Source organism: Lepidochelys kempii, chromosome 1, assembly GCF_965140285.1.
Source record: "Lepidochelys kempii isolate rLepKem1 chromosome 1, rLepKem1.hap1, whole genome shotgun sequence".
In the NCBI taxonomy this organism is placed as follows: Eukaryota; Metazoa; Chordata; order Testudines; family Cheloniidae; genus Lepidochelys; species Lepidochelys kempii.
In genome coordinates this window covers 244093424-244121375 of record NC_136380.1, presented here as the reverse complement: position 1 = coordinate 244121375, position 27952 = coordinate 244093424, and the positions used below count along the sequence as shown (strand labels likewise).

The 27952-nt window shown below is 49.4% G+C and overlaps 2 protein-coding genes across 14 annotated transcripts in view; one reads left to right on the top strand and one right to left on the bottom strand.

Moving 5' to 3' along the window:
* Positions 1-19322, top strand: part of DDX11 (DEAD/H-box helicase 11) — a 38190-nt gene extending 18868 nt beyond the window's left edge. For 2 of the 7 annotated variants that reach the window (XM_073321078.2, XM_073321106.2), the window contains exons 10-27: positions 525-677; positions 803-849; positions 1736-1815; positions 3083-3127; positions 3254-3321; positions 4767-4805; positions 5319-5439; positions 6082-6216; positions 7454-7566; positions 9295-9364; positions 9803-9906; positions 10645-10794; positions 12427-12495; positions 12679-12779; positions 13314-13398; positions 14369-14444; positions 14805-14959; positions 15174-16672. In XM_073321078.2, coding sequence (XP_073177179.2) covers positions 525-677; positions 803-849; positions 1736-1815; positions 3083-3127; positions 3254-3321; positions 4767-4805; positions 5319-5439; positions 6082-6216; positions 7454-7566; positions 9295-9364; positions 9803-9906; positions 10645-10794; positions 12427-12495; positions 12679-12779; positions 13314-13398; positions 14369-14444; positions 14805-14959; positions 15174-15218 — 1656 coding nt within the window. In that variant the 3' untranslated portion in view covers positions 15219-16672. Of the gene's footprint in view, positions 1-524; positions 678-802; positions 850-1735; positions 1816-3082; positions 3128-3253; positions 3322-4766; positions 4806-5318; positions 5440-6081; positions 6217-7453; positions 7567-9294; positions 9365-9802; positions 9907-10644; positions 12496-12678; positions 12780-13313; positions 13399-14368; positions 14445-14804; positions 14960-15173 lie in introns of those variants that run through there. The other 5 variants (XM_073321136.2, XM_073321088.2, XM_073321097.2 and 2 more) reach the window with 5 other exon arrangements.
* WASHC1 (WASH complex subunit 1) overlaps positions 16180-27952 on the bottom strand; it is a 97552-nt gene continuing 85779 nt past the window's right edge. For all 7 annotated transcript variants that reach the window (XM_073321174.2, XM_073321167.2, XM_073321157.2 and 4 more), the window contains 7 exons: positions 25478-25614; positions 24322-24457; positions 22200-22404; positions 21379-21534; positions 19441-19599; positions 18523-18591; positions 16180-17691 (listed from right to left, as the gene is read on the bottom strand). In XM_073321174.2, the coding sequence (XP_073177275.1) occupies positions 17540-17691; positions 18523-18591; positions 19441-19599; positions 21379-21534; positions 22200-22404; positions 24322-24457; positions 25478-25614 (1014 nt within the window). In that variant the 3' untranslated portion in view covers positions 16180-17539. The remainder of the gene's footprint in view (positions 17692-18522; positions 18592-19440; positions 19600-21378; positions 21535-22199; positions 22405-24321; positions 24458-25477; positions 25615-27952) is intronic.

Here is a 27952-nt window from a genome sequence, read left to right as displayed (position 1 = left end):
TACTCAACTCCCTTACCAGGGACATTGTGAGGCTTACTTAATGCTTGTAAGGCGTTTTGAGACACTTGGATGAAAGGTGGCTTATAAGAGCAAAATGGTATTTGCAATGGTACTCTGGTGCCAACCTTAACACACTAAGACAATCTGAGCCATTTCCATTGCTCTGAGTGTGTTTGTCAGAAGAATTTCTCTGTGACCATCTAATAACATGAGAATTTGTGAAAGGCATTCATCTGCAGGTTCCTTGCTAAAATTATGTTTTTAATGTAAATGCTTCGGGGGAAACACACATTCAGTGGCTAGAGCACGGGACAGGCAGTTGGAAGACCCAGCTTCTCTTACCAGCTCAGCTGTTCACTTGCTGTATGATCTTGAACAAGTCCCCTAGCCTCTTTCTACCTGTTTCCTATCCATAACAAAAGGGAGTAATATTACTTACCTGTCTTTGGAAAGCCCTTTGTAAACGCCCACTATTCATACTATTGAAATAATACGATCATTTAAAGCTTGGGTTTCTCCTGCAGCTGGTGGTGTTGCCCTATCAGATGCTCCTGCATGAATCTACCAGATGTGCTTCTGGGATCAAACTGAAGGATCAGGTGGTGATTATTGATGAGGCCCACAATCTGATAGACACTATAACCTGCATCTACAGTGCTGAAGTCCGTGGCTCTCAGGTGAGTCAGGGGCTGGAAGTCACTGCTCTGTTAACCATTCTTGTGTTCTGTATCTAGTAGATTGCCACCTGTAATGGAACCCAGTATTTATGGAGTCGTTCATACCAGCTCTGTTTCTATTGTAGCTGTGCTGTGCCTACTCCCAGCTGCTGCAGTACATGGAACGATACAGGTGAGGATCCCAGAGAGGAACAGCTCCGCAGCTGCAAGCAGAGGAGAAGCAAGAGCTTATTTTTCTCTCATCTGCAGGGCCTTGTCCTGCTTTTCCCATGCAGGAGGCTATTTGCACTAATGCTCTCACAACTGAAAGGAGAGTGCTGGTTTACTAGCTCTGTTTAGAACCTTCGTAAGCCTGGTTCTTAGGGTTGGTATTAGACAGCCAGGGTGACATTTTAGCATGTGTGGCTTTTTCTCATTCTCTTAAATTCTTTCCCAGTTTCTCCCTCTACTTTCTACTTTGGCAGCCACATGCTGTGCCATAACCTCCAGCTTTTAGTTTTTCACGTCTCTCCCAGGCTTTTGACCCTTTGTGTTCTAGTTGTCTTCGTGGCTGAAACGGAATGAATTCTGGTGACCTCCAAGGCAAAATTTGTGTACAGTGTATCCGCCCTATCCAAAACTTGCATCAGGCTTACCAGCTCTACAGTGATTGTCGCTTACAGGGCTAATAATTATGTATTTGTCTAGCAGCTAGCAGAGTGGGGCCTAAATCCTGATTAGACTTTGGGCACTACTGCAATATAAATAAATTAACCCTAACCAGTGAGAGAGGAGAAAGTCAGTGCTAGAAACTGTTAAACACTTGGACTCTTGAAGTGACATTGCTGGGTAGTGCAGTGATTCTGGCACCTGTGAACACTTGGCCAGGGCTTTCTGGGTTTGTCCCTTGGAAGGGTGAGTCCAAGGGAAATCTGTGTCTTAGTTCTCATCTTCTCACGCTGAAGAAATGGAGTTGGGCTGATCAGCTTGATGGCTTGTGTTTGGGACTTAGGAAGCTGTGTGTTATAGTCCCTGTGGGCCATTCATTCTGGAGTTTAATACCATCAACTATCTCATAGGAAACGTCTGAAGGCAAAAAACCTGATGTACATTAAACAGATTCTGTATTTGCTGGAGAGGTTTGTGTCCATACTAGGAGGTAAGAGCTTTCACTTCCATTGATGTTCCTAAGATTCTGAGCTGGCTGGTGCTTCCTCAGCATGTAATTGCCTCCCCTCTCTCTCCCTGTGGCTTTTGCAAACTCGCTGTTGTTTATATCCTAGCTCCATCACCTGCTAAATTTGTCAACCTGTTTTGCAAATTGGAGATGTTGACTGTTGGATCCACCGGAAGTTTGCCTCCTCTTTCATTGAAAGGAGGCAGCAAGTCATGCTGTAGGTCGCCGAGGAAAGAGGTCTTTTATTCCTGTACTCCCAACAATTTCTCAGATTTGACTTGGAGTGATGGGGGAATGAAGGGTGCCAAGTTACTAAGATGGCAGACAGATACTATGGTGATGAGCATGGCTTAAGAGCCTGAATAGAACAGAATTGCTGTACTAGTAGTTAGTGAGGCCCTTTGCCTTGGCAGACTCTTAACCGTCAAGTGAATTTCTCTTTTGAATATTGCCTTTTATTTTGCTGTGATTCTAGATCCTCTGGAGCTAACTTGGCTCCTTGTTTACTTCTCTACTTGTCCACTAGGCATCAGATGTGCCTTGAGGGGAACCGCTGCCTTTTGTAAAGAACCCTTCATTGTCACTAAGAGGAAGATGCAATTTGACACTCTTCTCCCTCCCCCTTTTCCCTCTTCTCTCAGGTGCTCCATCCTTTTTTCCTTACCTCCTTCCCACCCTGGCCATCCCTTAAATACTTCCATCAGGAAATGCAGTGTGTGTGTAACTTCAGGATTTAAGCTCCAGAGGTGTGAGACGTGAGGTGGGGATTAAATACTAGAAATAAAAAATAAAGTCAGAGGCACCAACTAACCTTGGTTTGTCTGCTGGTGGCTTGAGGGAGAACTGTCCCACTTCACCTGCCTGTGTCTACAAAGGTCACTTAGTGCCTGCGTGAGAAGGTGCTTTGCACTCCTTTAGTCTCTGCAGCATGATGAATACTGTGTTAGTGTTTCTATGCACCTACCCGTCTGCCACCTCCTGTACAAAAGTAACGTAGGTGTCCGCTTGCAGGGATGCTACAGAATTTTTGTCATATGATGTGGAACTATCCTACAGAGGAAAACAAAGAAATTAGCAGAAAAGGCAATGTTTTGACTGTAGAACTACTTTCCAACCAGACAGTTAATTTCAGGGTATGGTCTTTGTGCTAGAGTTGCATTCCCCCTTAGCTGTTTTAAGTGTGTTGCTTAAGTTTTTAGATAAACCCAGTGTGAATCATGCTGCCTTGAAGTGGTTTGATATTTTGCAGGAAACGTGAATCAAAATCCAAATGCTCAGAGCATTTCTCAAGCAGGTAAGATGTGCCTCTGAATGCCTCAGATGCCTAGAGCAGTGTACGGCTCAACAGGCAGGGGAGATGGGTGGTGGTGTGGGGAAGGGCTGTGGGCCCAGCAGGTAATACATGTTTCTCTTCTCTCAGGGACAGAACTAAAATCTATCAATGACTTCCTGTTTCAGAGTCAGATTGACAATATCAACCTCTTCAAGGTAGTGAGAGAATTGTCTTCTGCTAGGACACAGAGGGGTAAAGTGACGGGGGGGGGGGGGAGGGAGGTCGGGTCATGCAGGAAGCGTGTAGCAGAGCTAGGAATAAAACCCAGATGTCCTGACTTGGTCCTATGTTCAGAATGCTAGCCTACTTCCTGCCAGCTTCTCTCCATTGCCCCAGTTGTCTTAGAAGGTATTCTTTTACGTTGGCTATGGCAGCATGCTAAAGCTGTGTGCACCCAGGGAGTGTAGTTTCAGGCCATGGCAACAACACACGTGAGTGGAGGTGGGCTGTCTGTGGGCAAAGAAGGGTTATTTATACGTGTGGGGCTTGTGATGCTCTCCTTAGGGGTCTCAGAACTAAGCCAGGGAGAGCTTTGCTGGGGCTTAGAATGTATCAGCTCCCTGCCACACCAGTTCTGTCAGCCTCACCAGCAAGCGCCTTGAGATTCTGCCAGTCTTAATCTTGCTTTGTAGGTAATGTTCAGTGTGCCTAAGTTCCCCAGAGATGTCTCTGCAGTGTCCAGTTCCTCTTACTGGGCTCTCACAGACTTTATGAAGTCTGCTGTCTCTCCTGTTGGCTCACTGAGGACGCTCTTTCCCTTAGTATACAACATTGAGATGGTTCATTAATTGCCCTCTACTTCAGATCCCAGCCCAGGGACCCTAAAGATAGCAGCAGTCTGCCATGTCCTTTTAACTAAGCTGCGTTGTTGCTAGGATTCCCTGGGCCACTTCCCCATGCCCCACCACGTTCTTCACTCTTACCTCAGGGCCTTGTCCTGGTTGAGTCCCAGCCGCCAGCCTGGAGCTCCTTCTCACTTCCCCCAGTCTCTACCAGCACTGCTTTAAGGTCCTGTAGCTCCCTCAGACAGCCAGGTGCACTGGCCACACTCCTCCAGCTCCAGGAAGGAATAGAACTGAACTCTGCTGCTCTGCACTGCAGCTCTTTTTATATGGACCTGCTGGGCCTGGATTGGCTGCTCCCTGCAGACCTTCTGTGATTGGCTATGTCCCACACTGCCACTCTAGGCAGCTTGGAGGATTTCACTGCCCTTTTCTGGGGTGGGGTGTGGCAGGGCTGCGAGGCCTTCAGCAGGGGTAGAGTGGAGGGCCTAGTCCACCCCATCGCAATACCTCACTGTTTGGCTAAATATTCTGACAACAATGTGTTGGGTGTGCCCTTTGCTAGTTGGCATTAAGGAGCTCTTAGGTCACTGGGTTTGAAGAACACGCTTATTCTGGAACCTAGCAAGTCATTTAGCTGAAATTGTAATAAAGTACAGTGCACGTTAGGCGATTAATATTACACTGTACACTCCTCTCCCAGCATCGCTATTGGAGGAGAGATGGGGGTGGGGAAGGGATACTAGTCCAGCAGGGGTGGCTGCAGGATGGGGAAGGGGATTCTGAGTATTAACACGCGCTCTGTCTTCCTCCCACAGGTTCAGCGTTACTGTGAGAAAAGTCTGATCAGCAGGAAGGTATTGTCCCAAGTTACTCCTTAACTAACATGGCAGGATGTTCAGCCCTGTCTAGTTCAAGGACAAGGGGCAGTCTAGCATTTAAAGGGGAAGGAGCATAGCAGCTGGGCATATGGCTGTAAGCCTCTTGCTTTCCTCTGCATATTGATTGTGTTCCTCTGGTTTACAAAATGGCCCCTGCAAACGTCCCCAGCTGCTGGGTATTTGATGCTCACAGTGTATGGCAGCTAGTAAGCACTAGAATGCTAACACAGAGCTAGTTCTGCATTGCCTTTTCTGGGACTCTAAAACATGCCACCCGTAGAGGCTGCGTCGTGTGGCAGGGGCGTACATTAGCACTTCTGATTCAAGGGAGGGAAGAAGCTCTGGCTAGAAGAGTTTGGAAGCACTGAGACATGCCAGAAAGTCTGGCTTCTGTAACAGGTGTATAACATGCAGTGAGGGCCTTTGTATGTGACTTGCTGTCAGTGTGTTTGTATCTTTTGTAAATCCTGCTCTTTATTTACTTCGCAGCTTTTTGGGTTTGTGGAGAGATATGGAGCCACCAGTGTTGTAAAAACTAACAAGGAAAAGCAGAAGATGGCTGGACTGCAGAACTTCCTTCTCGCCCTGCATCAGGGCCCTGACAAAGAAGGTGAGTTCAGATGCAGGGTAAAGAGGGGGAGGAAGTGAGGCTGTGGAGCTTGCATCTACATGGGACAAGGGGGGAGATGCACTTGGCTTCAGAGCTGTCTCCAGTGGAGGGAGACACTCGCTGCAGAAGCTGCCTTAGGAAAGCTAGTGAAGCAAGGGAGGAGAAGGCCATGAGGAATGTGAAATTTGGATTCCCTGCTCTACTATTCTGATTGCCAGAGTGCATGCTATTTATCTAGAAAGATTTGTTCCTTTCCTCGGGGAAGTGGCATGTGATCCATGATATACACCTTAGGCTACCTTAGCACCTTGGCTAAGCTAGCATAACCCCCAAGGGTAGATGCAGTGTATGGCAGTGGAAGGGGTTTTCTGTCTCTCTCAGAACTCTACCTCCTGGAGCAACAGTAGCTAGGTTGATGGAAGCATTCTTCTATCGACCTAGCTGTGTCTGCACTGGGGGTTAGGTCGCCACAGCTTCAGCGCTCAGAAGTGGGGATTTTCACATCCCTGAGTGCCATCGCTTTTTCAACCTAAATTTTACATATAGACCAGGCCTTAGCTCTTGCATTCTTACTCCTCTGGGAATGGAATCTAAGCTCTGACTGGATGATTCCCCCCCCCCACTTTCTCTTTTGACCTGCAGCTGCTATTCAGTGCTCTCCTGTGGAGGCTGAGGATGGCCAGCCCAAGATGGCCTCTCCTCTGATGCAGATTGAAGGATTTCTCTTTGCTCTCACCAGTGCAAACCAAGATGGGAGAGTCATCCTCAACCGGCAAGGTACTGGAGTGAAGAGCACTCACGAGGCTCAAGCAAAGCCATGTTAAAGCCACTGGCTAGTACCTAGACACCTCACTGATGGGAGACTTAGAAATTTAAGTATAATTAGATTGTAAGACTTAGATTGCATTATAAGAGACAGGGCTCTCTCTTACTCTGTGCAGCATCCTATACACAGCACCTAGCACCATGGGGTCCTGCTGGATTGGGGCCTGGGAGCAACATAAATAATTTAGTACCAGCTTAAGGGTCCTGCAGGAATGTGAGACCTCTGTTGGAAGGGCCTCATTCCCAGAGACAAGCACCCTATGTAGGGTTCTCATGGAGTTCAAGGAGAAACCTTGGCAGAGTCACCCACTTGACGCTGGAGCTGGCCATCCAAACTATTACTCCTGGGGGAATTCTGTGCCACCGTGCAATGCAGAATTTGCACAGAATTAATGTTCTGCACATAATTTCCTTTTTCCCTGCAGAAATGGGCTGCAGAGCTGCTGGCTACCACTTGGGGCCATTAGACCTGGCAGAGCCCAGCTCCCCAGCCCACAGATAGAAAATACTGTTGGGGTGATGGGGAGGGAGTTGGAGGGCTCCTGGCAGCTGCGGTTCCCGGGACTCCCTGAGGGAAGGAGGTGGCATGCAGGAAACGCCACAGAAGCCTGGGATCCAGCATCAGGCTGCTTCTCCCTTTGGGCTCTGAGGAGTAGCGGGTGTGGATGTCTGGGCTGGGGGTGCCCCATGCCTGGGATTTGTGGGGAAGGGGTGTGTGTGTCTGGGATGGGGGGGACCCTGTGGCTGGGCTATATGGGAGATGGGGTGTGGGTGTCTGGCCCCCCTGCTGGGCTCTGGGGGGAGGGAGCAGAGAAACAGGAACTGAGTTGTCATCAGGGTTTCTTTAACTCTCTACTCCTGGGGGATTTTTGTTGTTGTTGTCTGTATTGTTACAGACATACTTGCTGACAGGTATTTTGAAATAAATTACCAAAATAATTGAAACTGTTGTGATAATATTGTGTTTTTTTGATGAATAAAATATACAGAATTTTAAAATATTGTGCGCAGAATTTTTAATTTTTTGGTGCAGAATCCCCCCAGATGTAAATGATTTAGATGGGCCCTGCAGCACTCTGCTCCTGCTTTGAAAGTGGGGTTTCCCCTCACAAGGTGGTCTGCTGATAATCCTGGGTGTTCTACTAAGGTGTGTGTGTGTGTCTGTCTGTCTTTTGTCTTCTTTACCCAGGCACTGTAGGTCAGAGCAGCCTCAAATTCCTCTTGCTGAATCCAGCTGTCCATTTTGCCAAGGTGCTGAAGGAATGTCGTGCTGCTATCATCGCAGGGGGCACCATGCAGCCGGTGAGGGAGCAAGGTTGCTTCTTTAAGAACTAACTGGTCTATCTGGCACCTTTTGCCAATCCTCAAGGAGCAGCAGGAGGAGATGGATATTGGACGTAATTGGGATGCTTTAAAATACACCAATGAACTGCTAAGCAACACTAGAGCCATGTATTCCCACCCCATTTCAGCACGTTTCTCCAGGCTGCCTACATTGCAGTGATCAGGCTGGGAATCTGCTTTTCCATCCTCCCAGCGGCAGGGAAAAGGTGGCAGTCTCTTTGCATATTAGCGTGAGGTCTAGGGACTTTGTGCTCTGCCCGTCCTTCATTTATTGCTCCTCTCAGCAGCAAAAGAAAAGCACTGTAGGCACCAAACAAGACCCTCCTCTGTCCCATTGCGCCATTCCCCATGAGGTAGCTACAGAATTAGCAATTCCTGATGGTACAAGCATAGCAAAGCCCCACTCTCCCTGACATGCTGTCCATTTGAACTGCTAGGGATGGGTGTGCTAATACCCCCTTTGCTGTGCCTCTTGCTTAGGAGGTTACTCACCCGAACGCTTTCAGACATCGTAACTCCTCAGAGTGGTCTCTCCATTAGACGTCTCATCCTGTCTGAATGCCTGGCTGGGGCTTAACATTGCCCTTGGCCAAGTCTCCCAGCCCTCAAGGTATCTGATTGCCCTTTGAGTTATGTGGTCTGAGCCAATCCCTCAGGCTGAGTGCAGCTCAAAACTAGCACTGGATGGAAATCCTCTGACCGACTTTATAATGCTGATCTTGCCAGAGGGACCTTCCAGAAAAATCAGAATTTTAATAGCGCCACAGTGGCATGCATGACCCATCCACGTTAGGCTTTTCTGTCTAGCCCAGGGGTTTTTGGCCTGAGGGCCACATCGGGGTTTTGAAGCTGTATGGAGGGAAGGCTGTGCCAAGCAGTCTGGCCCCCGCCCCATGAGCACTACAAGGAGACTCTGTCGTACCCTGCTGTCTGGATCCTCCACCCGCCATAACTAGCCAACCCCAGGGAAGGTATTCAGTCTGGTGTCAGTAAATGGCAAGGCAGGGGAGCGGAAGAGGTGTGCTATGGTACTAGGAGTTGGGTCCCAGCTCAAAGAGGCAGACCCAAGCTCTGAAAGCTAGGCTGAATGCCTTGCTCACAATACACTGTGGATGGCTTTGTCTAAAAAGAGCACTGCACTGGTAGGATGAGGCTATTGGACCACAGGGTGGTGCTCCTGCTCTGCACCTATTGTCACTGGCCATAGGAAGCCGTGGAGGCGGCTGGCTGCTGCAGCCCATGCTTTGTGGGTTCTCTGCTTTCCTGCCTAGAAACAAATGGTTCCCCTTGCCCTGCAGAGGGTCCTGCCCAAGGACTTGGAGAAACTTTAATTGCAGCATGGGATGGTGCAGCTGTGCTGGCTGTGAAATTGCAGAATTTACCGGCCAATCAACCCTGCTCCCCTGGGTACAGCTCTGGTTTCAGGCCAGAGCTGCACCTACAGTATTTCTGCATCTGTTCATCCCTCTGTGTGCCCTTGTATTTCTGGGTCCCACATCTGCACCAAGTACCCAGCACATCTCTTCCCTCTGTCCTTTTCCCCAAACCATTGGCCTGACTCCTCCTCCTCCTCCATCGTTGCATCTGGTCCTCCCATCCCTGTGCTGTGTGCTGACTGCAGCCCTTCCCCATCTCCTGATGAGAGCCCTTTGGCTTTGCTGATTCTTCTTGGCTCCTGATTTGTAGGTGTCTGATTTCCGAGAGCAGTTGCTGTCGTGTGCCATCAGTGCTGACAGGGTGGTGGAGTTCTCCTGTGGTGAGTGTCAGTCTAGGGGAGCTTGACACATGCTCTCTCTGTAGCTGGGCCCCTAGTTTGACTGTATGGGAATTCAGGCAGGTGCCATTGACTTTGTTTGTTTGCCAGCTCCTTCTAGTGACCAGACATCCTGCCTGGAAATCACAGCAGCAGAGGGCAGCCAGGTTCTCTTTCACCTCCAGCTGATAGGGTGTACCTTCTTCCTCTGCCCCAGAGAGAATGGGCAGGGAATGATTTGAACCAGGTTAAGGCTGGTGTGATCCATGTAAAGGCATTGAGGGGCTTGTGCTAAAGCTGTTTGCTCTCCCCCAGACCAAGAGAAATTAATGTGTACCTCTGCTGCTATGTGCATGTGACCTAGTCCCAGGGGCCTTGCACTATTAGCTTGCTTTGCTTGAACATCTGTGGCTTTTATTCCATCTCCTTGTTTGTCATCAGGTCATGTGATTCCTCCAGACAACATTTTACCCGTAATCCTCTGCAGTGGTCCATCTAACCAGCAGCTAGAGTTCACCTATCAGAAGAGAGACCTGCCTCAGATGGTCAGCATGTCTGTTTCATTCTTAAGCTATGCGGTCTGATGGTTCAAGGGGCAGTTTTGTGTGCAGAGTGGGGAATTCTGGGGGGCTCCAAGGTGGGGAAAAGTAAGTCCAGAGGGGTGTGCAGATTGGCAGGGGAGTGGTCCAGTTGTGGAGGGCCACAGGGGCAGGCATACTGGGGGTGGTCTGTTTTTGTTAAGCCATTTTAAGTGAGTTTAGTGCTAGTGAAAGCTAACTTGACAGGCCTGGAGAGTGAAGAGCATCTACAGCACTGATGGTGGCTGCGAAAGCTTCCCCATCCTCCTTTGCCTTTGAAGGGCCCCTAGGAGTGAGACATCAGTCCTCTTGCCCATTCAGTCCTTAGCTGAACTTGCTAACAGAGCTGCCAGTGAGCTCTCGCCATCATTCTGGGTGTGAAGCAGACACCTGTTCCCTGGGAAATGGACAGACCTCCTAGCTCATTTCACAGACACACTGAACAACCATTGCTTTACAATGACTCTTGGGACTGCGGCTTAGACGGGGAGACCAAGGAGCATGTACATTTCCAGGCCCTGGAGCCAGCCACTGCCTCTAGGCAACTGTTGGTGAGCTAGCACACTTGCATTGATTTCTCTATGAGTGTCCTAAGACTTGTCAGTGGGAGGCATCTGTCCTCTGGGTCAGGGACAGGGCAGGAGAATTAGGCCACGGCAGTGCCATGGTAAGCCCCAGCAGACACCAGTCTTTCTGCCCTTATAGATGGATGAGATGGGCCGAATCCTTGGTAACCTGTGCAATGTGGTCCCTGGGGGCGTAGTGTGCTTCTTTCCTTCCTATGAGTACGAAAAGCAGGTGTACACGCACTGGGAGAGGACGGGGCAGCTCACCCGCTTGGCAACTAAGAAGAAGGTAATTGTGTAACTGAGGGTGGTTGGTACTTTAAATGGAGGTTTCAAAAGTCCAACAATTATCTACACATTACAGGCCTTGTCTCTCTCTCCCCAAATTGTTCTTATATCCTGCACAGCAGAGCAGAGAGGATGTTTATCTAGCCAGTCCCTCCAGTAATGTATAAATGATACCTCCCAGACGGCTGTTTGCTGAGCTGGGATCTAAATTAGATTAAATGCTGTTACATGGCTCCTGTAAATGCAGAGATGGTCTTCATCTGCATTAGTCAGCCTACAATGCTCTCTGATTCCCTTGCTATGAGGGGCAGGTTATTAAGTTCTTACAGAGGATTTGCTTTCCCCAGACTTGGCTGCACATCCCCTGCCCAGGGAATAGTGTGATTGACTAAGGGCTTGTCTTCACTCTAGTGAAGACTCGCTAAATCGACAGCAGAGCGCTCTCTGGTCGACCCTGATATTCCAGCTCTCTGAGAAGAGTAAGGGAAGTCGACTGGAGCGTGTCTCCCGTTGATGCAGCACAGTGAAGACACCGGGGTAAGTCGACCTAAGCTATGTTGACTCCAGCTACATTATTCATATAGCTGGAGAAACATAATGTAGGTTGACTTACCTGAGTAGTGAAGACAAGCCTTAAGACTCAGCAATACACTGTCAGTTACACACAAGCTTTCAGCTCACTGTGGGTCTACTGGGAGGATGAATGGGTCTTCTGGTTAAAGCACAGGGCTGAGGATCAAGAAATCTGTGTTCTGTTCTTGACTGTGGCACAGAGTCACTGTGTAACCTTGGTCAAGTCACTTAAGCTGTCTGCCACTTCTGTAAAATGGGGATAATGCTTGCCTACATCTCAAGGTTCAGTGTTTTAGCATGGTACAAAGGGTGTATAACCAGGAGTAATAGAATGAAACTGAACAGAAGAAAATGGCTGAATATCAGGAAACCTTTCTGAACAGTGAACTCTGATGATAAAGCCTCCAAAAACTTTCCTGCTTGTGCAATTTAGCACTGGACTGAACAATGCTCAGGAGGCTATATTATGAGAAACAGACCTGTACTGTTCCTCAGGAGCTGAATTGGCAATAACCTCACCTTTCTAGAACTCTGCTTCCCCTCCTACCCTAATCTCCCTTGGGCAGGGACTGTTTCTTACATTGCTTGTAGAGCCCATCAGCACACATGGGCCTTAATCACACCTGAGTGCTACTGTTCTATAAATTATCATACTAGTGCTGGAGATCTCTTCCATGTTACCCTCTTGCTACACCTGAATTCCCAGATCTTCACTCCCCCTTCTTACATGGATGTTTCTTTCCACTCTTCAAACAGTAGAGATCTGGGTGCAAGCACCCATGAAGGAAAAACCCTGGTTAACGTCTCAGTAACTGGAAATGTCTCCAAAGTCACTAATGGCCATCACTGCTTCTGCTCTGGATGTGAAAGGTCCCACAGGTGCTGAGCAGGGCACTATTAGGATGTGTCTGCATTGCTTAGCCAGGGGGCATAGTTGGACATCGGTTAGAGATCGATGGTAATGTGCCTCTAGGCTCTCCTCTCTGTGTTATTTTTGGAATTGCACCATTAAATCTATTTGCATCTTCCTGCTGCAACTTATGCTTTGTGCCTGTGACAGATATTTCAGGAGCCCAAGAGAGCAAACCAGGTGGAGCAGGTGCTGTCAGAGTATGCTAAGTGCATAAAGGTAAGCAGGGTTGGCAGGTTGCTGGACGTTCAATACCCCATAATGCAAGAGAGTGTTTCTAAAGCAGGTGATGTGGGTGGTTAATGTGCTCTGGCCAATGCAGACAGGTCTCTGTGCTGCCAATTGCACAGAAGTTTCCACAGCTCCAGTATCTCATGAGTGATTGGGGGTTCTTTCCTGCAGCGCTGCAGCCAGGTGGGAGGCCATGTGACGGGGGCCCTGCTCTTTTCTGTGGTTGGAGGGAAAATGAGTGAAGGAATCAATTTCTCTGATGACCTGGGAAGGTAAGAAATATCTGGTTTGCTGCTCATCTCCTAAGGTGGTATCTGAACACAGCTCTGCTGATGTGGTTGCTGGCTCTCCTAGGCTGTGCTGTGGAGGAATCTGGTCAGGACTTGGGTGGGAGACCTGCAAGTAAACCGCAGGGGTGCAGGAAGTGAGGGTGGTGTGATTGAGTCAGGGTTGAAAGCAGTGTGCCCGGAGTGGTATCAGGATGCACTATGAGCTGTAGGTGCCTTGCAGACACCCAACCACTGTGTGGTCATGAAATAGCCTGGAGTGCTTTTCACTGGACAATGCTGTGTGGGATAAATCCCCACTCTGGCTCCCTGAATTCCCCTGGCAGTTTTTACTTCAGTATTCCGCTGTCATGGACGGTTGGGCACTGTTGTTGCTTCCACGCCAGAGTTGACTGCGTTGCAGTGATAACCCCCTCCAATTTAGTGTCCCTATCAGTTTGTTCGGGATGTGACAGTATGTAATTATGAGAGGGCACTAACAATGTTTGTGTGTGTGTGTCCCCCTCCTTCCATTCCCAGGTGTGTCGTTATGGTGGGCATGCCTTACCCCAACATCAAGTCCCCAGAACTCCAGGAGAAAATGGCCTATCTTGACAAAACAATGGTAGGAGTAAGCACCCCAGTGCCGATTTCAGCTGCTTCACTTATTGTCCTTTTAGGGTCCAATTCCCCCTGCGAAATAAAGACCTGGGTCTTCCTGTGCCTGGGTCAGAGATCTCATTGACTCTGCATGCTTTGAGGCTAGTAAATGGGCTCAACAGGGTTAGAGCCAGGCAGAGATCTGCAGGAATGACCCTGCTGAATTCCAAAGGGAGAAGGGGGACTTGGCCCAAGAGAGGCTGCCAGAGCAATACTACACAGAGAACTGCACTCCAGCGTCACGCTCCTCTTTCTAATGCAGTGAATCCTTCTTGTTGCCGGCAGAGCCCCTGTTCTATGGAGCTCTGAAACCCCTGGGGGTTGGCATTGAAGCTACCTTCCTCCTTCAGATGCCCTGGAGCTGGTTAGTTTGAATGTACTTTCTGAGGAGCCTGATCAACCTTCAGCTGCACTTCCCAGGTTCCAGTGTGTGACTGAACTCCCATATCCTTATAGTGGGCCTTGAGGTCCCTTCTTTATTATGAGTACCTGGGACTGCCTGGCAGCACCATTCCCTAGGCCAGCTAGGCAACAGCAGGGGCAAAGAATACAGTACCCCTCCAGGGCCTGGTTTCTGTACTAAAGAACTTTAATTCCTACCTTGAACTGCATGCGCCTTTTACTCGGGCTGTCTACACTGGCAACTGAACGACAAAACTTTTGTCTTTCAGAGGTGTTAAAAAAACACACACCTCCCGAGAGACAGAAGTTTTGCCGACAACAAGCGCCAGTGTGAACAGCTCTTTGTTAGCAGGAGCGCTCTCCTACTGCCAACGCTAATGCCACTTGGAAGGGGTGGAAAATATTGTCAGCAGGAGAGCCAACGAACAGCAGCTACACTGCGCGCTTTTTAGTGACATGGCTGTAGCAACACAGCCCTGTCGCTAAAAGCTGCTTCGTGTAGACATAGCCTCAGTCTTATTTCTCTCCTCTAGCCAAGGAGTGCAGGCCAGCCACCTAGCAAAATGCTGATTGAAAATCTATGCATGAAGGCAGTAAACCAGTCAATAGGTAAGACTTCATCTTTCATGGGGCTGGATGGGGAGGAGTATGAAGAGAGCAGTTACGGGAGCTAGGGTCATGGAATAGGCAAAGAAGCAGTTGTGGCAGAGTGGGATGGGTGGGGAGCAGCATAAGGAGAGGATTCTGTTATGAGAGACAAGGTATTGGGAAGAATTGTCATGGCACATGCAACTCAGGTGGTAGAAGATCCAACAGTGACCTGATTGTGCGTTCAAGCTATTGGCAAGCAGCCTGGTGGAGGCCTGTTTCTAGAGTGGATCTGCTGATAATAGTGTGCATGTAAAAATAGGGTCTAGAGGGGATACAAAGTGACAAAACTGAGGTTTCCCTTTATGATGATCTGTGCAGGACGAGCGATTCGCCATCAGAAGGACTTTGCTAGCATCTTACTCGTAGATCACAGATATGCACGCCCCTCAGTCTTCAACAAATTACCCCAGTGGATCAAGGAAAGAACAAAGATCAAACCTGCCTTTGGACCAGCATTTGCAGCATTAAGGAAGGTCAGTACCATTTCATGCACCCTGCAGTAGCCAGTGTCCTACTTTCCATTATGTACCCATCACCTCCACCCCATATATGTCCTGGAACTGCCCCCCAGCAATGTCTCTATGGACCTGCATGCCCTCTTCCCCTGGCTCACAGGCCTGACCACTCTGGATACTAGAGCGCTGGGGCTAGGAATGAACAATGTCATGTGATTTCCTCTCTTCCTAGTTTCACCAAGAGAAGAAGTCATGTCATGGGTCAGAAGCTTCCTGAGGGAGAAGGAAGAGCATTGTGCTGATGACAAGTACAGAGCCCTCTGCAATTGCTGTCCCTGCAAGAGAAGTTTTTTCCCCAAGACTTTGCAGTTGAAAATTATTGACCAAAGCTATTCGTGCCCATGTGGCTTCTGGGCAGTGACTGATTATATTGCATTTGAGTTGGGCTGGACAGTGGAAAGTACCCTAGCTCAGACTGTGTGAGGGGAGGGGAGATAAGAGCACCCGCAGCTACTGGATCTGACTCCCACTCGGACTAGCTTCTCTTCTGCACCGCGGGTGCTACGTCTGGGTTTTGTTACTCCTCCCCTTTGTTTGGTTTCCCACCCTGGGGTATTACTACTTGTCCTCTTGGTGCAGCGCTCAGGGCAAAGTATTGAAAATCAGGCTGATGTTCCCTGGCTGCTGATTTCCCTTTCCAGTAGAGGATGGGGGACTAGTACTGCTCTTGTGGAGGCCCCCAGAAGCTCAACAAATGAAAGCTAGAGCCTAGATTTATATCCCTTCCGCCCCTTAGCTAATGGTCCTTTGTCCACATACCTGCTCCACAGATCAGTTAATTCAGTAAGGGTAAATGCCTTGGGCCACCTGAGGCATTTTCAACTCTTAGTTTTGCCATGCCTGAAGTTACATCTCTGACCACTGGCATTGTGTAAATAATCTGTGCTTTCCCAGAGCCCTCACTAGATAATGGCTGGGGGCAGTATTGCTAGCTGGCTTGCTTGCCCCCTGAAAGAATATTTAGGGAGCTTACAGGAAACAGAGTCTTTTTTCTGCCATGGCCTAAAGTGCTGTAAGCATGAAGCTGCAGCACTCCACATGGGGCTTCAGTTGCTGGGGGCTTCATCCATGCCACCTGGGTGGCTTGCATTTGTATTTACCTATCCAAGGCCTTTATTTCCTCATTGATGTTGTGTAAGCTGAGGCTAGAGCTGTTCACCGCCTTTCTCCTAATGTGGACCAGGAATGTCACACTGCTGCACGGCCCAAGGCTTGTGTCACTATTCCAGCAGCGGGAAGGGACATAAGCCTATCACTCTGCTGGCCTAGCCATAAAGCAAGGCAGCATTTATTTCATTTCCTGTTGACTACATACCTGTCACCTTCAGGTATTCAGCTTTATTGCTGCCTTTTCCTGGGGCTCATATTGAGCACTCCCTCAGTATAGTTTACTGTAAATCCCTTTTGATGTAAAGGGGGTGAAGGTGTGCCACATTGATTCCTGGCTTTTTGATATTTCAGCTTTGCTGTGTAGTGGACTAGAGCAGTTCCTGGCAGAAGCCATCAGTGATTACTTTCTGCCACCTTGTAACTCAGGAAAGCCCTTGGGCAAGGGGCTAATGGCTGTTCCTATGTGCATCTACACATACCTAGATAAAATCTCTATTCTGCTGCAGCTGAATTGTATCAGTCCCTGAAGAGTCTAGCACATCTAAACCGTGCACATAGGAATTCAAAGACATCTACTTTCCCCCTACAGTGAAGAAACATCTCCTTAAGCAAACTAGGAATTGACTGTACTGTAGTTGCACAGTTCTGCCCATCACCTCTTTGACAGAGTAGAAGTTGTAGGTAGAGGCTTTCAAAGTCTGTAGTGCACCTACATATACAACAATTTTAGGGCTTCTGCCTTATGTTTTTCACACAGACCATACTCCACCATGCCTGCTGTTCCCAGAGACGCTAATGGTGGACAGCTGGGCCTCTCTTCCTAGAGTCAAGAACACTCCACAGTGTAGACTGGAGTGGGCTAGAGAAAGCTGCTAGGTTCTTGTTCCTTTATTGACTTACACTGTAGAAGCCATTCATACCCAACAGCAGAGTTTCCATGGCTCTCCTACAGCTGATTTCACATGAGGGAGGCTGCCAGGCAGCACTGGAACCACCAGCAGACCTGCTGTGCACCTTCAATCCTATCACAGGAGCATCCAACCAAGGCCTGACATACAGCTGGCTAAGGAGGAGAAGGCTCTTAGAGCTGCCCTTGCAGTTGTGCTTGATCAGATCTTCTGTGAGCTGCCCTCCAGCTACAGCAGGATTTATTGAGTGAGTGTGAGCAGCAGTATTTGAAATTAAATGCACTACTTAGGGGGGAGGGGGAAGTAAACAGAGCCGAAGTAAGCGTCATAACTATACTCAACAGTGGTTAGAGATGAGTGGGAACAGCAGGAGGTAAGAGAAAGTGACAGGGTCCATCTGTGCCCTCTCACTAACAGTTATTTCCAAGAGCTGGTCCATTGCTGAGGTGCTTAGCTCAGCAGGGCTGGGTTCCCAGTTGGCCAAGAGGAAACCGATCCCAGGCCTGCGGCCCGATAGCATTTATGATTCCCAGTCATCTTCCTCCTCTTCCCCCAGGGGTTGTTGTGGGGGTGGCAGGGGTGGGATTGTGTCCGACATGCGGGCAAAGGCACCACCAGGTGCACTGGGAGCATCAGCACTTCCTGCAGCTGCAGGCCCCTTGCCTGAAATGCCTGGGGGAGAAAAGCAGGTGAGTGAGGCCTCGGAGGGAGAACTGAGGGAGGCAGGAGCTAGCCCTGCACCTGTGCAAAATGCTGCCTCAGGCACACACAAACTCAACTCCCATTAACACCGCAGTGCTGCTAGGAAAGAGTTCATTAGCTAAAGCGCCAGGTCAGCATTTCCAGCTGGCAGAACAAGGGAGGGCAGGGACCAGAACCCGCTCTGACTCTGTGAGCAGGGGAGGAGGCAGCCCCTGGCTGAAGCGTGGCAGGGACAGAGGTGCCTGCCTGGTCCCTACGGAGGGCCTTGTCATTCAGATATGGCTGAGGGACCTTGACAGCAGGGGGGAGGCCCCAGCCCTTAAGAGAATGGGTAAATTCAAAATGCTTCCCCCTCTGAGGCTCTCCAGGTATGCTGAGCCTCTGCCCAGAGTGTGCAGAGCAGGGACAGGGGAGCTTTTCCTTGGAGTATTAAAAACATACAACAGCCAGTGCCCAGGTTTCTGCCTTGGGGATGCCAGGTAAAGTTTAGGCACTGAAACCAGCTAAGACCCCCCCCAGCAGCACCTCCCATCTGGATTCACTGCAGTGACACTCCGCCAGCGGCAGCATTGGTATACAGGTAAGTTCTTCCTGCTCTGCAAGGGGATCGCCCAGTCTGGCCCATAAGGGCATCGGGTGTGTCCTCAGCAGCATCAAAGCATTCAGCCAAATGGCATGCCAAGCTGGCCAAAAGCTTCCTCCCTTCTAACTCCTGCAAGCTCTAGCAGTGAGGCAAGGAAACCTGCCCCTCTTCATGTCACATTACAGGAAAGGAGCAGCCCCCCCCGCATGGCATGGTACCTTTACGCCTCAGGAGCAGCTTGTTGAAGAGGTCGGACATCAAGTCTCCACCCTGTGCTGTGGTTATCACTGAAAGAGGAAAGCCCCACAAATCAGGTGACAGACCAAATGCCCTGCTCACAAGGTCCAGACTAGTACGAATGGCTAGTTATTAACTGGGGACCAGCTTCGACACGTGGTCAGGACACAACGGGAGGACAGGGGATTGGTCCCACCCTATTCGACGTGACACACTGACCCTGCGCAGAGCACATGGTGCTGTATTGGCAGAGCTGCCTTGGAGTTCAGGATTGAATAGCAGGGATACGCTGAAGGCTAGGACTGAGCTGCCTTGGCAGAGATTGTGTAGGGACCTTCACTTGGGGATTAAATAAATAATTGACCCATCCCATCCTTGCGCCACATTTACCCTTCCCCAGCACAGCACACAAGGCCTGCCTGGGAAACATGTCAGCTTCCTACAGCAGCTTGGAGGAAGGAAAAGGTTGGGTGTTTCAGCCAGTTTAAATGAACTGGAGTTAACCAGTCTACTAAAAACAGTCCAGTCGTGACGCAGGACTTGCAAAGGCACAATTTCCTCTCCAGAGGCAGCCTGCCCTGAGCTATCTTTGAAATGCTTCCAGCACTACAAGTTCACATGAAACATTTTCATCTCCACCCTCGAGAGGGGAGAATTCCCAAGGCAGAGCACTAATGCATTTCTGGCACGTAGGAGCTATCGAGTTCATTCAAAACTGCAACGTGAGGTGAGACGAAATCCCTCTGCTCTAAGGCTTCTGTGCAGTGTTGGGGGCTTGCCATGTTTGCCACTTGGCTTTGCCCCTCAGATATTTATGAGACTCCTTCCTGGGGGTACCTAAGCATATCTAGCTGGGGCAGGGGATTGAGGATGATTACAGATGAGAGCGCTCTGGGCACCTTGTTCTTGCTCCTTCTGCTTCTTCTTCTCCAGCTTTCTCTCCTTAACGCTTCGGAGGTTGGCCTTCCCAATGCCGCCAGCCTGGCGGATGGACTCCAGGAGAGTGGCCCGGCCAGTTGAAGGGTTCACAACTTCCTTTGGAGCCCCTTGGACTGGAGCTGCAGGGATACAGAAAGGAGTCAGCCCTGAGGAACGGACACCATCTGATGTGTCAGCAATTAAAAATTAACAGCGGGCACTCTACACGCTGCTGCTTTAGCTAAACCTAAACCACCTGCCTGGGTGTGAAACCTGAGACACCGAAGAGCTCTGGCACCTCATCACTTGCCTTTTCCAAGTCGCCGGGAGATGACGCAGCGCATAGAATGAAGGGGAGCCTTTAAAATAAATCAGTGAATACTGTGGGCTGTGCAGTGTGCTGCCAGATGAAGGGCTTTGAGCTAGAATCCCTCCCTGCACCCTCATATTCTGTCCCTTGATCCTAAACTGGCCATCTCACACCGTTCTCCAGGGAGCCCTCTGCCCTACAGGGGAACAGCACCCACTGGCTCTACAGGGAGACATGCCTGCCCTGCCAGCAACACAGGGATAGCCAAGAATGGATCAGAGCAATCCATCTAATCTGGGGCCCCCATCTCCAGCAGTAGACAGTACAAAATGCTCCAGAGGAAGGAGTAATGTAACCACAAATTAATGCAACCATTTCCTAGTCTGAAAGCAGAAACACTGCTACTTCCCTGGGTTTGGGGGCAGCTTTTCTGCATTGCTCCTGTTTTAAAAAATTCACTTCCTTGTGGGACCAAGAGAAAATAGCCCGGATCCTGTCAAAGGGACACTGTAAGGCGCAGTGTTCTTGTGACAAAGGTTTGTATCAAACTAAAGCCAATAGAAAGGTCCATGAAGATTTTTAAGCTATTCAATTCTATTAAATTAAGTGAGGATGAGTAGAAATTATTTGTACCCAGAGCATAGCTGCATCTTCCTAGTGCATAAGAACTTTCATGGGAGATTCCCTAGTAAACCAATACTATCCAGAACAGTAAAACTGATTAATCTTGTTTCCATTGCCCCTGGGGAGAGACTATCAAAGGAAAGGAGAATGGCCATTATTTCCATTCTAACTAAGCTGAAGTTGTTAGTAACACAGAGTAGAAGGTTTCAGAGTAACAGCCGTGTTAGTCTGTATTCGCAAAAAGAAAAGGAGGACTTGTGGCACCTTAGAGACTTAGTCTTTTTACAGAGTAGAAGGTGCATATCTTCATAGTGTCCTATTAAGTGATAGGGCTTTTAACAGCTATAGTGCTGCACAAACAAACAGTTTGTTATAGCTTATACTCCACACTGCTATATTTAACCAGGGGGCCTAGAGAGGGCTGCACTGATACCTTGCAAGAAACCAGATGGCCCACACTCAGTTTAAACTGGAGCACATGTCCACACTCATTCAGTACAGAAGTGTGGACAGCAGAGACTACAGCTCCCAGCATGCAGTGCACAATATTAATGATCATGTGAGCATCCATTATTGCAGGGGTTCTCAACCTTTTTCTTTCTGAGCCTCCCCACCACATGCTATAAAAATTCCATGGCCCACCTGTGCCACAAAAACTGTTTTTCTGCATATAAAAGCCAGGGCGAGCATTAGGGGGTAGCAAGCAGGGCAATTGCCTGGGGCCCCACTCCACAGAGGATCCTGTGAAGCTAATGTAAGCGGGGGAATAGTCCCGCTATTGTGGGGAACTTTCCTAGCTTCTGCACTACCCTGGTGAAGCGGGCTAGTGAAAGGATCTGAGTCCTCGCTCCCACTTCCTTTACCCGAGCCATTGGAAAAGCCTTGGGGTTACCAAGGGAAAAGCTGGCCCAGGGAAAAGGGCGGGGCCAAGTTGCTAGGTTAGATCCTGCCAAATAACAAGCCCTAGCAGAAGCTCAGTCCTTACCTGCAGACATTGCACTGCTGCTCTCCTCGCTGGCTGGCTGTTTGGAAAGGGAGGCAGGCTGGGGCAGAGGAGGGGGTGGGGGAGCACTAGTTGGCATCACAGGGGGGGGAGGAGGGGGAGGTGGGGGTGGGGGCACTAGCACACCATCCTGAAGACCTGAAATATTAAGGGGAGGAGTGCAAAGTCACCGAGGGACACTACCTGCTACGACACTATCCCCCCAGCACCCTCACCCACAATAGTACCACCACCAACAATCCTCAGCACTTTGTGCGGACGAAAGGGGCAGCATTAGCCCCACCCCATGGCATCAGGGGGCTCTTCCCCCATTTGCCTTGTGTAGTCAAGGTGGCACAGACTAGCAGTTTCTCATCACAACAACAAGGCTGACCGGCTGCCAGCAAAATCCAAGTGCTTGCAAGCTCCCCTCCTTCCCAGCCGGGCAGGAGGGAGGGACTGACAGTTTGTGCCACAGGCTGGGCAGCAGAAGGCCAGAGGCACACTCCCTGTCTGTGAGGGGAAAGGCACTGGGTTTGGCCCACGCACGTGAAGTTGGCCAGGAAAGTCAGGGACTCCTCCAGCTTTAATCCTGATGGGGCCTCTAAGAAGGGACTTTTCTAGGTCCTCACCAGGGTCCACGCAGAAGTCAGTGCTGGGGAGAAGTCACAGTCCATGCCTCTGGGGCGTGCCACGGGGCAAGTCTGCATCTGCAAATACTTACTTGCTTACAGCTCCTTTCCCTGTGTATCCATCTCCGCCTTGTCCTAGTGGCCTTCCCCCCACCCACCTAGATGAGCCCCAGACAAAGGGAGTTGAAGTACCTGGCCTGAAGTTCTCCACGGACTCAGTGTTGAAGGTGGGTAGCTCTGGGATAGCGCTGCTGGGTGCCGAGGGTGCAATGCCAGGCCCCAGGTCTGCGCTGTACATGAGATCAGCAGCAATGCCCGGCAGGTCTGGCAGGTAGGACGGCACATCTATCTCAGGCACCTGGCCCAGATCTGGTACGTAGAAGTAATTTTCAGCTACCTGGAAGACAGAAATACGAAGGGTAACAGCTGGGCATCTGGAGACTGCTTTCCCTTAGAGAAGCCAGTAACAGAGGGAAGAGACGCGGCCTGCAGACAGTGGCATGTGGGCTGCAGTCAGCTCTCCTGGTGGCTCTCGCTAAGGGGACATCACCAGGTTTCAGAGCCCTTAACAGCTACACAGCTATTTTTGGCTCTGCAGCCCTAACCCCACAAGCCCAAGTCAGCAACTTGGGCTCTGAGACTCAGTGCCACGGGTTTTTCTTTGCAGTGCAGATGTGCTCTTCATGGCAGATCCTCAGCACACTACATAGGTATTTAATCAGCTCAGTCTGCACTCTGGGATAACAGCATCCCTGGTGTTACTACACTGTCGAATGTGTGCGTTAAAAGCAACCTGCAGAGGGGCAAAAAATGGGTTTGTGCCTTTTCTTGCTCCATTCTGGAGGGTGAGGGGGTGTGTGTGTGGGTCTACAAAGGGCTATTTACATCAGAAATTATGGTTCTGTTCGAGCTAGAAGATGACTGACAACTGGCGAGCTGATGAAACAATGGCATTGCTAGGTCTAACGGTGAAGCTGAGTTGTTCAACAGGGAAAGGGTTTTCTTTAGCCGTGTGGTTTGTTTATTTTGCTTCCACTCACACTCTAGTGACAAACATGCATTTTCAAGAAGGGAAGTTTGAGTTGAAGATTTAACACCACCACCTCTTCAATTATGGCTTCAAGAGCTCACAATAAACCTCCCACAAACCCTCCAAAGCAGCCAGGGAAGACTGGACTTTACATTTCTTTTTCTTCAATGGGAAAAACCCAAGCAGGAAAGAGTTAACACGCTTCCTGACCTCCTCCAGGCCTCAAAAAGGGCACAACACAATTCTTACTATTTCCTTGGCAGGTTCCCTTTACTTAAGATGCCAGAAGAGAGAGATTCAAACACCATCATTCACAGTGACAGAAGAGCCCCCTTCCTTGCCTCTTTTCCCTCCCATTGACTGACACCGGGGACAAGAGCAGCTTAGCACCACCATTACGGGGCACTGTCAGCTGGCATGGGCTGCTCTCCGCTGGCCTTTTCTCCACACTTGGGCTGAGCGCAGCCCTGCTCAGGGGATTGCGCCACACGAGAGGGGATAAAGAACTCAGCTAGATTAGTTTGAGGGCATTATCTGAAATCCCTGACAACACACCAGTCTGTGATCACCCGCCTCCAGCTAACAAGCTGCTCCTTCCATCAGCCCTGTCTCCTGCTGTGCCACGGGCACTTCATATTAAAGAGATAACAGTCCTGTCAGGCTTTCCCAATGGGCTGAAATGCAGGATATTTGAATGGCCAATCATTTTTTAAGAGCCTAGTGCTCTTTTGGTAGTTCCCAAGCATCGTGCTGGAGCCACTTTCCACTTGAGGGTGTGGGAAACTGCTCTTCCTAACACCTTCCCCTTGGGAGCAGAAAGAGGGACTCAGAATAGCTGCTGCTTTTCTTCAGCCCAAATAACCTCTGTTTCTCCACATGCCTGCCAAAAACCCCTTCTGCAGCTCAGGCTCTGAGCAGGTCAGTGCAGGAGGAAGAGATGTGACATCGCAGGGAGTCAGCCCTGCACCAGAGGAGGCCACATCAGCGCTATCGGTACCCAACCCGCCAAGTCTACACAGCCTGGAGAAACACAACCTTCGGGTGTAGAAGTCTCATTGCATCCACCAAGCCCAGCAAGGACTATACACACAAACCCTAATGAGGTTACTAAGGCAGGTGAAATGCCCCACTGCCCATCACCCAAGATCTCCCCTCTGGACCATTCCCCTGCCAACTCCTGCACCTGCAAAAACCAGCTCTCCTCTAGTAGATGAGCACACTGCTGTCTGCAGCATGGTGTCCCTTCGCTCAGCAAGTACAGCCCTGCCTGCTGCTGCATCTCACCTGCCGATCCAGCTGTCCCCTTTTGGTGATAGAGAGGGGTGCATCAAAGAGCTTCTCCTCAGTCTCTGTTCCCAGAGTCACATGGGTCTTGGTCACCGCTCCTGCCAGAGGATCCAGGAAGACATACTTCTTGTACCTAGAGATGAAGAAAACGTCAGTGATTCTAGCTCGGGGAAGAGCCAAGGAAGAGTTCTTCAGCCAGAGGATGGGACCAGGCATTAAGGGGTGATGAAACAGCTTCCTGATGTCCCAAATCTAATATCAGTCCCAGTCAATACTACCTCCACTCAGCTACATTGCTCCTGTGTTCTATCCCACCTCTCCTGCAGGTTTGCCCCTCTCCCTTCTTCACCGCTACAGCCAGGAGCTGGGATTTCCCCATCCTGATCTCACACTCTGCAGGCTAGTGCAGGGTGAACCTGAACACCTGTCACTATCATCTGGATTCCACCAAGCTTCTCTCCCCTTGCCCACCACACACCATGTTATGGGGACAGCACTTACACCACTATCTAGAGCAGGGCATGCCTAGCATGCCAATCTCTGCTGGACACATTGTTTGAGAGGGAGGAAGAAAGTCAGGAAGGAGAACATCAAGAGCCCCAGGAGCAGAGGGGGAAATACTGTCCAAAGCAGAAAAAAGATCGAGGATAAGCACCATGGGGGCGTCCTTAGATTTGGCCAGGAGAAGACATCCTTGGCAAGCACAGTTCCACTCAAGGAGAACAGGAGAAACAAGGACTAAATCAATCACGGGGGAAGTTGAAGTAGTTGGGAGTGAAGTCACCACTCAAGTTCAGGCAAAGAGGTGGAGGGAGATGTGGCAGTAGCTATATAAGCAAACGAGACAGAGGGAAGGACAGAGAACAAGAGAGAAAATATTCAGGTGCCGGGCAAGTAATGATGGGGGAGGGGAGAGGAGAGGTGTCCAGGGGCACATGCTGGGTCAGATGTTGATAGTAACAAACAGCTCTGACTCAGAGTGGGGTGAAGAAGAAAGGATGTTGGATGGAGACTGCTATTCAGGGGAATCAACCCACCAGCCTGCTAGCGTGAGAGTGTCTCCCCAGATAAAGTGGCAGGCCGGGGTGGGGAGGCAGCAGATCAGAGACCAGGTGGTGGCAGCAGAGCTGCTTTGTGCTGCTCCAACACTCACAGGTTCTCGGTGGTGTTGAACAGCAGCAGGGAGCTAAGGGAGCTGATGTCCCTGGGGAGGCTGCCAAGACCTTCTTCCGCATCATCCTCCTGGTGAACTTTTGTACTCACACACACTGGGAAGTACTTGAGCTTCTCCTGCAATGAAATAAACAGATGGCAACACACTGGGAATGCGTGGCACCTCTGGTGGCCCTCTCCATTATCCACATGCTACCACAGCTGCTCCACATAGCCACCCTGCTATGTTACCCTTGTTCACACCAGGCAGGGCACCAGCTCCGTGTCCAGCAATAGACATGGTCATGTTTCAGAAGAGAAGCCACAACAGTGCGTTTAAGATGTTGTACACAAATCACCTGGACCTGAATTTCTGTGGCAAGCACCTCTTATGGACTGAGACCCACAGCCTTTCCCTTAACCTACCCTATGCTGTGCAATGCCTCCTGCTGAGAGGGGCTGGGATTGGAGTGATTGTGCATGTCCACACAGCCAGCGCTCCTACATCAGTATTTACAGCGCCTCCCTCTGGGACTGACCTGTCAATTCTGCCACCTTCTGCTCTCCTGCTATTGAGATGCCCCCACCCTGGGTAGGGGGAGAGAAAGGCAAGCATGCCAGCACCAACTAAGTGGGCAGGTGGGGGAGGGTAAGCGGAGGGAAGAGTGGAGAGCCAGATGGTTTTACAAAGCCCAGGAGATTTGCAGGACTTTTCAACTCTAGTGAACCAAAATCTCCTCTTTCTCAGCTCTACAGCTTCATACATAATGTATAGCACTCCCTTTAGAAAGGGAGTTATTTCATCTGAACTGCTTAACTTTTAAAGAACATGGGAATTGCCATCTCAGATCAGACCTGTGCCTGATGCTATGGGGAAGATGTACAACCTCCATAATGTAGTTAGGTGTACTGTACTATACATAGACTCTGGATTTAAGATCGGACGGGACTACAAGATCATCTGACCTCCTGTATATCACATACCATACCACAGGGGAGGGGAAGGCTATTGCTTCCTGGGCCCAGTTGCTGACCAGCTTAAGAGGCCACAGGTCTACTGGACTGAGCACAGGACTTGGAACAAGGAACTTGTGTTCCACATCTGCCTCTGCCTTGGCCAGTTCACTGAACCCATCAGTTTCTCCTAGCTGTAAAATGGGCAAAGCCCTTGTCTCACAGGGATGAAGTGATGAACCCTCAAACCAGAAGTGATTTGTATAATCAAGTCAATTAGCCAGATTCATATTTTCACTGTTCACATATTTAAAGTGACCACAACCATGCAGCATTGGCCATTAGCATCAAATAAAAAAACTGATGTAAATAGTTCTTTAGTGACTGTACAAGTGGAGATTCAACAGAGATTCAGAAATAAAGTTCCATTTGGTCATTAATATTCATTTCCCAATGCTTCATTTTTAAGCATCATGGAATCCTGACGTCTTCGCTGGAACTGCTCACGCACTAAGCCCTCAAGCAATGTATTTTTTAAAACTTTCTCTTTGTAAATTTCAATTAGCACTGGAAGGGTGGGTGTCGCTTTTTGGGTGGAGTGAGAAATCAACCATTCCTCACATTTACTTATTAAAAAGTCTAATCCTTCTAAGGCATTTATAAAAAGTACAAAGCATGACTATTACCCTGAAGTATGTGGCTTTATATAGTCCTTGTAATTTTTGTGCTACTTAAAGTAACTGCAAGTGACACTTTTATACAAAGATCTAATCCTGTTCTGAAATTTATAATATCTTTCATAGAATATCAGGGTTGGAAGGGACCTCAGGAGGTCATCTAGTCCAACCCCTGCTCAAAGCAGGGCCAAACCCCAATTTTTGCCCCAGATCCCTAAATGGCCCCCTCAAGGATTGAACTCACAACCCTGGGTTTAGCAGGCCAATGCTCAAACCACTGAGCTCTCCCTCCCCCCATCTACCTCAGTAACAACCTGCAACTGTGATTTCCACAGGTGAAACCACATCTTTTTTTCTTTCTTGTAACTGTTTTAAAGGGACTGATCCTGCAATACGCTCAGCGTACTCAACTCACTGAAATCAGTTGGAGTCTAGGGCACTCAACACCTAGCAGAACAGGCAGCTCAGGCCCTGGCAGGATCAGGGCCCTAAATTTGCTGTCTTTCAGTGTACTCTTTCTAAATAGCCAAAAGTTCAAATATATTAACCCATGACAGGACTTCATCTCTCACCCTCCAGTTCCCAAGTTTCATTAATGCGGTCTCCTGTGAGGGGCTGTAGGGAGTCTAAATAAGTTACATACAAAAACACACATTAAAAGGTTATTATTTTGGTTACAAATTCAAGCACTTGAAATTAAGGAAATGCCATACTCATGGTGGTCTGTGCAACCTCAATTGGCCTCCCCGCGTGCCCATGGGGTGCACTGAATGGGGCAGGGTCCTACTGAAAAGCAGAATGTGCTCATGTAATTAAAGACTAAAGCATGCATATGCACTAGTGGG